Source organism: Acanthopagrus latus, chromosome 1, assembly GCF_904848185.1.
Source record: "Acanthopagrus latus isolate v.2019 chromosome 1, fAcaLat1.1, whole genome shotgun sequence".
Lineage (NCBI taxonomy): Eukaryota > Metazoa > Chordata > Actinopteri > Spariformes > Sparidae > Acanthopagrus > Acanthopagrus latus.
The window spans coordinates 15,688,350-15,698,796 of record NC_051039.1 but is presented as its reverse complement, the minus strand read 5'-3'; the positions used below and the strand labels follow the sequence as shown (position 1 = coordinate 15,698,796).

General features: G+C 45.1%; 1 protein-coding gene across 1 annotated transcript; it reads right to left on the bottom strand.

Annotated features, from left to right (window-relative positions):
- Positions 1–296: 296 nt before the first annotated feature.
- Positions 297–8,826, bottom strand: ppp2r2ca (protein phosphatase 2, regulatory subunit B, gamma a). Its single transcript, XM_037115771.1, has 10 exons — positions 8,778–8,826; positions 7,891–8,084; positions 7,278–7,375; positions 6,971–7,154; positions 6,363–6,475; positions 5,967–6,144; positions 4,274–4,438; positions 3,993–4,162; positions 3,274–3,365; positions 297–2,984 (listed from the first exon to the last, which is right to left on the bottom strand). Exons 2-10 carry the CDS (start codon positions 7,952–7,954, stop codon positions 2,690–2,692), a joined length of 1,359 nt encoding a protein of 452 aa, XP_036971666.1. The 5' UTR covers positions 7,955–8,084; positions 8,778–8,826; the 3' UTR covers positions 297–2,689.
- Positions 8,827–10,447: the final 1,621 nt, after the last annotated feature.

The following is a 10,447-nucleotide window of genomic DNA, read 5'->3' as shown; positions in this document are numbered from 1 at the left end:
GTGTTTCTTTATGCTACATCAGAGAAAAACAACAAAAAAACAGCTATTTCAAGAGCAGAGTGCTCACGGCCTGACTGGATTTCCAATCAGTTTCATGGGTGAGATTGTATTGAATGCTGAAGTCAACAAACAGCCTTTTGATGTAGCTGTTGTTATTTTCAATGTGTGTGAAGACTGACTGAAGGGCAGTGGACATGGCATCCTCTGCGGATCTGGTTGGTTCTGAGAGCATACTGGCGAGGGTGCAGGCCGGCACAACACGGACACAGACATCAATGAATCCACACAGCATAATGTCCGATTTCACATTATTTTATTAATGCACATTCCTTTCATTCACCTCATTTGAGTTATGTTTTCTGTATTGTTAGATTTGTCTTTTTTTTTTTTTTTTTTTAAGTATGATAGATATACACGCTAGTAGCATTGAGTAATGGCAACATGCTGCTGCTGCTGTGCTCCTGAACACAAATCCTCTCACTGGTTGTGGTGGTGGTGGTGGCTATGATGAGATTACAACTGACCTGCTCTAAACTACAGCTCCACTGTTAGACGACTCAGCCCCGGGATTTCCATAACGCTCATGGTGGCCTGTCACTGTGAAAAACCATTTTCTTGCGGGTTGTCATTTTGCATTCTGCTGTGTTTTTTGTACACCTCGTTGAACAAATCAGTGCAAGACCATGTCTGCGTTCAACAACAGCGGCGGACAGTGAAGACGGAGACACAGTAGTAGCCCACAAGCTGCAACGCAAATGTCTGCGAACAGTGCCTTTGAAACCGAAATGAGGTGAAATGTGAGAAGAGAGCAGACAAGTGGAACACATATATTAACAGTTTTCTTCTTTTCTTGGTAGCTTGAGGTTTACACAGTGAAACTGTTGTTGAGTACTTGTCAGATTTTGAACAAAAAGTGCAAAGGAACTCGACACTTTGCACCCACTCCGCCTGCTACAGTACAAGTCTGAACCACTCGCAGTGATTCCCGTCAGGGCCAAGGTCACTTGAAAGCAAAGCACTTCACTGTAAACAATCAGATCTTGACCAAGTCACGCGATTCAGTCCAGCACAGACATCACCTTACTGCTGTACGCCCTGTTTCTTTCAGGGTCGCTCCATAGAGTGGCATGTGGCACTGTGAGGTATATGGTATGATGACATTTAGAACCTGTGGTATGATAAATTCACATGACGTTTATCGTTTTAATGTTAAAGACATTTCAGCAATGTACATAATGAGCTATTGCACTGATGATGACCTCTGACCTCCAAATACACTGGACACAAACACACTCAGCAAGACTTTGATTATCTGAATCACGGGCCTCATTTGAGAACAATGTGCTTAAATTCCATCCTTTTTTTTTTTTTTTACTTGATTGGAAGAGACAACTTCAATATGTGCTTATGCATTATATAAAATGAACGCCGCTCATTTCAAATTAGCATAACACTAAACTCAAATTAAATTTTAGTCTGACGTTAGATTTAATCGCCAATCAGTGCCAAATTGAACATGTGGGAAGGGAGTTCAGCTTGAACATATGGCCACCCTCATTTTCAGTAATTTACCTCATCTGTATGTAGACTTTAGACAAGAAAATGGCCTTGATACAGCAATCAAAGCTTACTACACATGACAAAACAGCTGGTTTGTGCACAACCCACCCCTCAGCCTATCTCTACAGCCAGCAATACTCCCCCGCATTTAGTCTCTAACTGTAATAGTGTGATTTGGCAACCTCTATACATGAGATCCCATGATTCATCTGCAGTGTACTAGACAAAATACATCGTTTAGCTCTCTGGAACCAAAATTGGTACCGCCTTTAAAAAAAAGAAAGAACACAGAATATTTACAGCAGTAAGTACAAAGAGTGTATACCTGTAGAAGAAGAACTCATGTTTCGAAGCAGGGATACTGCTGCACTGTGTTTTCCTTAGTGCTGTTATTGCAAAGTGAATAGGGCAAAGATGTTGGGTCGTTTATGCGTGCAATCTCCAAGAGCACTGCTCCGTAGGAGAGGTTCAGCTGTTGTTGTCGCTCGATAGAGAGAAAAGAACAAATGGTTGAGGATGTTGCTGTGAGGAGCTGTACAATAACACCTCTCATGATGTTCCACAATCGTGAAAAAAAAAAAGAAAAAAAGAAATGCTTAGTTTTATATGCACTGTCTAGCAAAGTCAGCGGGAATCTGCGATCTAAACGTCTCGATCATTCCTCTTCTGTTGCTTCCCATCGTGCGTCTTCGGCCTGTTTGTGTTTTAAGTGCAACATCGTGTGGTCAACAGCACTGAGTCAATGCAGATGGAGAGGTGTCCCCGCACCTCTTTTCCTGCCACTACAGTGGGACAGTTACGCAAACATTTTTCAAAAAGTGGGAGTAGTGGGACCAAAAACATGTCCTGATGGGTGCTGGAGACGTCAGTTCATATAAGTGTCAAGACAGAAGTGATTATACACCTTTCTCGGGGGTCAAATGAATTAACAGTCATTTTTATCGCGAATCCGATCTTTTATCAACACAAACAGATATTGCATCTCAGCATGCTTTTGGAAACAGCTTGGCTTTGACTGCTCATGTGGGCCGTCCGCCCCACACGCCTTCTCTTAGACATCCAAATATATTTGGGTCGCCGTCTGTGACAGCTGATAAAAGCATCGCGTCTGCCGCTATCCGTACATCTGTCACTGTGTGTGATCGGGGTTGACGCGATCCTGGAAGATGTACAGGTTGTTGGTGGCTGCTATGGCGATGATGTTCTCAGATGGGTGCCAAGCCATGTGCAGGATTTTCTTGGTGAAGTCCAGGCTGTCGACGCCCACGTCTCCACGGCGACGCTTACCACCGGTGTACACTCGCCGGGTCCGCAGCACAGCCCGAGGCTTGCTGCTTTCCCTCCACGCCTCCAGGGTTACGCCTCGGCCTGTCTCCCTGTCAAACATCCGGAAGAAGCTGTTGTATGCCCCTGTCATGATGACGCTGAGAGAGGAGAAGAGATGGACATAATGAGATATGCAGATGGGGAAGAGGGGGAAAAGAGAGGTTCAGGGAAGCGAGGAAAACAAAAACAGAAGGCACAGGGATTGATTGGACGTCTGCAAAGCTTGTCTGCAGGATTGATTTAAACGTCGGGTAATGGCAGAGGCAGAGCACTCAGGGAATCACTGTTTGCAGGAACACACTGACACACTCCCCCTGCTTTGCTTCTCACAAGGACTTAAACACGACGTTTGTCCATCATTTTCTCCTTTTAATCTCGACCACTCACCTGTCTGAGCTGTTCCAAACACACTCGAACTTGTCGAAGATGCAGTCGTTTTCATAGAGGGAGCACAGCTTACTCCGTAGGTACTCATGGACCTGGGGAATCATGCAGACAGTCTGGCTTAGTTTCAGCCGGGGGAAAGGTTCAGAATTATACATGGTGCTCTGGTGGATCGACCGCATGCAGAGCACAGCATCTACAACTAACTGCATGTGTTCAGATTCTGGCTGCATGTCATATTCCTCCCACTCTCCTCTCGTAGATGATATGCAGTAGATGTAATACCATAATATGTGACTGCTCAGGTCAACAATCTAAGGCTGCAACAGAGAATTGCTTTCATTATTGATGAATTTCCCGATTATTTTCACGTTCAATCGATCAACCTTTTAGTCTGCAAAATGTCAATGATAAATAGAAATATCACGTAAGTGTCCATTATTTGTTAAGGGATATTGAATTTACAGTGATATAAAAAAAAAAAACAGACAAAAACAGTCAAGCCTCCAGTGTATTTTGATTAGATGATTAATTGGTACATTTTATTCTGATAACAATCAGTTATTAAGTATTGTTGAGGATGAAGTTCCTGTCAGTTAAGCAAATGATTCCGCAAAATAAAAACAGACACAACAAACACCACTGGTCGGCGTACATTCAATTAGCACAGGTCATACAGGTGCAGCTGCCTCATGGGAGGGACGCAGATGTGCTATTTTTACCTGGTATGTCTCCACGGGGCCCTTGTCCATGTTCAGGTCCCACACCTTGGCGGTGAGGTAGTCTCTGGTCAGCAGGTAGCGTCCACTGTGGCTGAACTTGACGTCCGACACGGAGGAAATGATCTCTGAGAAGAAGGACCGGCTCCCAGGATCCTCAGGCTCCTCGAACACTGGTAATGACACGTGGCGAGGTGTATTCTCATTTTTATTTTTTTCGAATATTCACAAACAAGATGATGTAACAAAATTGTATCGCGCTGTAAGGTCAACAACGTGCTCACGTTTGGTGTGTTTGTCACAGAGTGCGGAGGCTCTCATGTCGCAGAGGCGCAGGGTACCCTTGCTGCTGCTGTACACAAACAAGTGGCAGTGGTGAGGGTGGAACTCTGCTGCTGTTATCACCTCCGTCAGGTCCTCCATGTTGGCTGGTTTGATGTCGACAATATCTGAGGAAAAAAGCTCTGTTAAGGATTCAACACCACCGACACAGCGGCACAGTATGATGACTATGCAGATTTTTTTCATTCTTCTGTTTCTTTCTCGCTCGTTCTCTGTGCAACTCAGTTCCATAATCACAACCCAAAAAACGCTCTCCCGATAACCAAACCCCCCCACCCCAAATATGCATGCTCACTGTGCTCCTCTCTCTGTTCTATTTGTGGTAGTCCTGTGTGGTTCAGTAGAAAGTGTACTGCTGACTGAATTATTTAAACTCTTCTTCCATAGATGCCTCTATGATTTTCTAGGTCAGCTTCCATTTGAATGGGAAATCACCAAACGCGCCCCCCGTACAACACGCCAGAGCCTGCGCTGAACACACGTGCTCCGAGGCGATACGCGGCTCTCTAATTGAAACACAAATCCAAGGATAGAACATGAATATTCTGTTTACATTAAATATGGAATGTAAAGTATATTTCAGCTGGATGTATATTTCAAGAGGTGGTGTTCAGGGTGAGAGGGGTTTATGTGAAGCATGGATCTACACAGATGCTTTTTGCTGTTTAGAGGGGTAGCAGTAGTGGATGGCACCGAATACAACCCATGAACATCAGATTTCAAGAATTCGAAAGAGGCTATTTCTTTGCAGCAGCGTGACATGTGCATGTACAATACAGTGCATGTGAATCTGCTTCAGAGAGCACTGGAAAACACGTTGACACATTTTAGAACTTCAGCACTATTCATTTATATGACCACGTCACGCACATTATCATACATTTGATTCTGTGCTCCCTTGTTTTAACTGTTCGCTCTAATGCAGAGATCCACTAATGAAATGTGTTATTTTGCTCCAACTGAAACATTTTGATTATCCTGGTGCAATTTGTAAGAAGTGGACCTTTTGTTAAATTTGCAAGCAAAACAAATAGCGGGCAGCATATCACTAGAGTTACTGCTACATGCTGCTAACTGTAGCTGCTGTCAGCGGTCTAGACTGGGAGCTATAGGGGCACAAGGGAAGCTAAAACAGGCCGGGGTTAGCTGGTTAGCATGCTAACTTCAGTCAATATCACTGGAACACAGTACATAGATTAGTTGTTTTTGGACTGTAGTCTTACATATTGCACATATCAGCAGCGTAATAAGCATTCAGTTTAAGTTCTGAGAATGATTTAAAAAGATGTGAACTGAAGCCAAACATATTAGACTTATTACTAAAGTACTTTAATTAGCACTTCCTGCGACACATCTTATCCTCTTTTCTTATTTTGCTCTTGAAATTAGATAACCTCCAAACATAACTTTCTCTTTGCTCCTGCAGAATTTGTTGTGATGACACACGCGTTTTCTTTCATAACAGTGAAAAAAGATAGCGGCAGAGATTTGTTTCGTTCAGGGAATTTCATATCCTGCGTAACATGAGTCACCTCCTCCAGTAAAAGGTTGTGTTACAAACAAAGAATCAGAGGCGAGCTGTTGAGTCACAAGAAGATGAGGATGATGTGAAATGAGGCAAGTTAAGAAGGATACTGAAGCTGCGGTCCGTGATGCCCAGGTGCCACATATTGATGCGGAGGTCATCGGCAGACAGGTAGGTCTCCCCGTCGCTGTTGACCGAGATGGAGTTGACATGGTAGGTGTGTCCGTTGGAGAAGACTCGCCTGGGTCGAACCTCTACCATCAAGTCTGTAGGCTTCAGCACCGGCACCTTAGACACAAAGAGGGAGGGGAGAAATTAAAGAGGGAACAAGGAGGACATAAAGGACAGAATTAGAGGACACGAGAGTCAGGGATCATATGAGGGCATAAACCGTCGACGCCAGGCTTTGGCAATTGAACATCAGCTTGATACAGACTGTATGTGACTGACCAAAATGAAGGTGTGCATGGGCAGGGTTCTGTGTGTATGTGTTTGTGCGCACGCACCTGCAGAGAGGTGATGGTAGAGATGTCCTTGAGCCGTCCCTCCTCATCTTTCAGGTTGTATCCCTCTGGCCTCTTGTCTCTCTCACTCACCTTCCACAGTTTAATGGTCTTATCTGTGACAGGCAGAGAGATTTGCACATCACATGAAGCTGATGAAATGCAAAGAGAACTGGCAGCAAATGCCTTCAACAAGTAAACGTCAACAGCCCAGTGGAGAGGAGATCTGATCCAGGACCAGTTTTGTTCAGTGTAGTTGAAAAGTTGACTTCTTTTGTAAACTAAGCCAGATTTCTTTAACATATCATACCTGTTTAACAGATCTGGGGCAATGAAGGCTTATGACAGGACTATAATTAAACCACAGAATAGATTCTGTGGTTTTCACACTGGCAGGTCAGGGCCACTACTGTACCCACAAATGTGGCTCCAGTGACTGGCTTGATGTAATAATACACCATCCTGGTAACAGAAGACGAAAGCCAGGCTGGCATGACGATGGGAACTGGAGACGGGTCGTAAAAATGACATTTCTAATAGCAATCAAAATCCATGCACATTCACAGTTGCTATCTATCATGGCTGATCTCCTGGTGTCGCTGGTTTCTCACCGTTGGTGGAGAGGAGGAAGTGTGCTGCGTTCTGCTGTGGCAGCCATCTGATCTTGTTGATCTTCTCTTCAATCTCCAGACTCTTCAGGTAGTCAAAGTCCGGCTCGTGGCTCTGGAACGTGCTATAGACATTGTACTCCCCAGAGTCCCCCGTCTCCCCCACCTCCTCCAGCTCCCCTTTCGACTGTCCAGGGCAAAAGGTAAAGGACACACAGCCTTTTAGGATGCAAAGAATGTCGAGTGTGTTGTGCATATCCTGGGTATAGAGCAGGGTGACTGTTTTAAAGTCTAACGTATAAAAACCGACCTCTGTCTCTCTCTGGAAGATGACCACTCGGCCACCTTTATCCCCAGTGGCCAGCAGGTCCCCCGTCTGGTTAAACTCCACCGTAGAGATGACATCAGCTGGGAGGGAGAAGGGGAAATATGAGGCAATCAAGCAGGACAACGGTAAGAATAAAAGAGAGAAGAAATTAGATGAATAGAGAATAGAGAGGAAATTAAAGTAGGAACAGAAGAAATGAGGGGCAGAGAAGAATACTGAATCAATGCAAAGCTTCCTGTTCAATGGAGCCAGAATGTCTCTTACTCATGACGCCTGGATAAATTCTCATCGGGACAAGAAATTATCAACCAAATATTGTCTTTTCTGCTACCTTCTGCTACTTGGACCACAAACTATAACATCAAACATTTATCAGTCATAGAAGAGCACAATGTCATCATGATATCTAAAAAAAACAATGCAGTGCCTCTCAGTGAGCATTCAGCCAGTCATGGAGTGATTAATGTCAACATCCATTCCCTATACCCAGCAGTGCCGGGATAATGCACCCATGAAGCTAAAATGAATCCATTCAATCATACCAGCGCGTTATCTGACACCACAGGGCCCACCGACGACACGCCGCCTGCCCTACCTTCGGTGACGTAGTCTCGCAGGAAGGTGTGGTTGATTTTGGGGCTCTCAGCGTCCTCGCCCATCTGAAGCCGAGGGAGGGTGACCCGCCAGCGCGCCCGTCCTGAGGGGAAGGGTCCAATCCGTGCTGTCTCTCCCCACCCAGGCTCCGCCCATGCTGCTAGGGCCTAGCGGAGCGGCCTGGAACAAGGCATCCTGGGAAACCAGCCGGACGGAAGGAGAAGAGGCGTGAAAGAGGAGGAGATGGAGAGGAGGGGCGGAGAGGGAGGAGAAAGAGGGTTTTTTTTTTTTTAGGGAGAGGAAGAGGAGAGGGAGCAGAGAGAAGATGGAGGAGGAGAGAGAGGTGGTGAGGTAGAGGATGTGAGGTGGGTGGAAGGGCTGGAGGGGAAGTTTTGGAGAGAGAAAAGAGGAGGGGTGTCATTAGGCAGGATGACAGAACATGCAGTCAGCGTTGCCAAATGGCGTGACCTTTGTCAGACATTCAACACACTCAGTGGCAAAGACACACGTGTGCAGAGGCCTAGTCGACGCTGGGGCAAATCCCAGAGCTGTGGAGTGGACGAGAAAACAACAAACAGCTCCGGCACAGCAGCAGGGAATATAAACCCCACACAGTAACAAGAGCGTGACGAAGAGGACGTGAGTATGAAAATATCAGCAACATACACCCTGTGCAGCTCTGGCGGTGGCTGTAAACGCTCCCAAGGTGTGGTAGTCCTCTCTGCCTACTTTCCAGATCCCCGCTCACACTCACACACACACACACACACACACACACACACACACACACACACACACTTCTCGAATAGATAGTCCTTGACGGAGATCAGAGGAGAACGCAATGTCTTGCCTGTGCTGCAGGAGGGAGACAGGCCTCAGCACACCTACCAGTCCGCCTGCTGCTGCTGCTGCTGCTGCTGCTGCTGCTGCCGCTGCTTCGCGTCCTGCCTGTCTGTCTGTTGGAGGGAGAGGAGGAGGGAGAGACAAGAGAGAGCAAGGGTGATGGTGAGAGGACGAGAGGCAAAGGAGGAGAAAAAAAGAGAAGGAGAGAGAGAGGGATAACGAGGAGGATGGAGGTCCGCTGCCTGCTGATGCTGTGGAACTGATTCCGTGCAGCATCCACTGTGTCATGGCAGCCTCCTCCTGGAGCAGCCAATCGCGGCGCAGCTGTCACTCGTGGATCCACCCACTGCAGATGGCAAAGGAGTAAAAGAGGCCAGGAGAGGGAGCAGTTAGACACAGGAAGAATTCAGAGGATGTTTAGGGTGTTTTAACAATAAAAGCCCAAATGGCTTGGTTGGTTAAAAAGAAATAAAATGCTCACGCACAAATTGCTTCCTGATTTCAAGATTCAAGATTAATTTATTTGTCCCGTGGGAGAGTTGTTTCAGGCAAAAGGCTGCCGGGCTGTCTTTGTGGTCCTTCCTATCGAGACACCACAGTGTTATCTGGCCATCAGGGTGTCCATCAGTGGAATGAGACGTTTTCATCACTGACAGACTGTTTGATGAGCCTTTTCCATTTATAGCCCTCCCGCAGCAAAATAAATTGCTTTGACCAGGCAGCCTTTAACCCTTCCACCTCCTCTCTTACACATGCCCTTACAACCATGTTTCCTTTAAGTGACCAGCAATTGTGAGGTAATGATGTTTGACCTTTTAAGTCATCATATGCTTCATAACACTTTATGATTATTGTTAGAAATCATTCTGAATATTTACAACTGATTATAAGTACAGGCTCACTATAACACATCATAATCATGTTTCTTATTGTAGACAATGACGTCATAATGAGTAATGATTATTTTTATGAATATACATGACTATTTGTAACTATGATTATATAGCACTGTCGGTGCTTTGGAACACATTATGAGTCTGTTCATGATGTGTTATTATACATTATAGACATGGGCTTCATACCCAAATGTTAATCAAATGATTATAAAATGTAGGCAAGGCTTTTAGTTTATGTTTTATGCCATTTTTAAAGGTGCAATCAGCCAGCTGTCAAATTAATTCTCCAAGCCAACAGGGGGCAGCATATCACCAGAGTGAAACTGCTGTAGCCACTTTCAGCTTGTAAGCAGCCAGTGGTCCCATCAGCAGACTCTAAATTAGAAGACTCAGAGCTCTGAGCAGGGGGCAGGAGCGTTGGATGTTTTGAATTTTGAATGTTTTTAAACTGAAAATCTTACATATTTCACCTTTAAGGGTCACAGGTTGCAATACATATTACACTCTGCAGCAGTCCAATTAAAGCAAAGCTATCATAAAATTGCCACACACAGTGTTTACACCCTAAAAATAACTTGTCTCTCATTTTTTTAAGACACACGTTGTCACACTGAGACATTTAAAACGATGTGTTGACCACTTTACAGTGCAAAACTGTGATTGTCAGATTTGATAGGCAGTTGTTTTGTTTATTTCACTGCAAACCTGTACATTTTCCCACACCTCTTATGCAGATGATTCCCTGGATGTCTGCAGTACAATCTACTAAGTGATTGTGTAGGCCTGCGTTTTATTTAGGAGGTTACAGTCAAGCGGAAA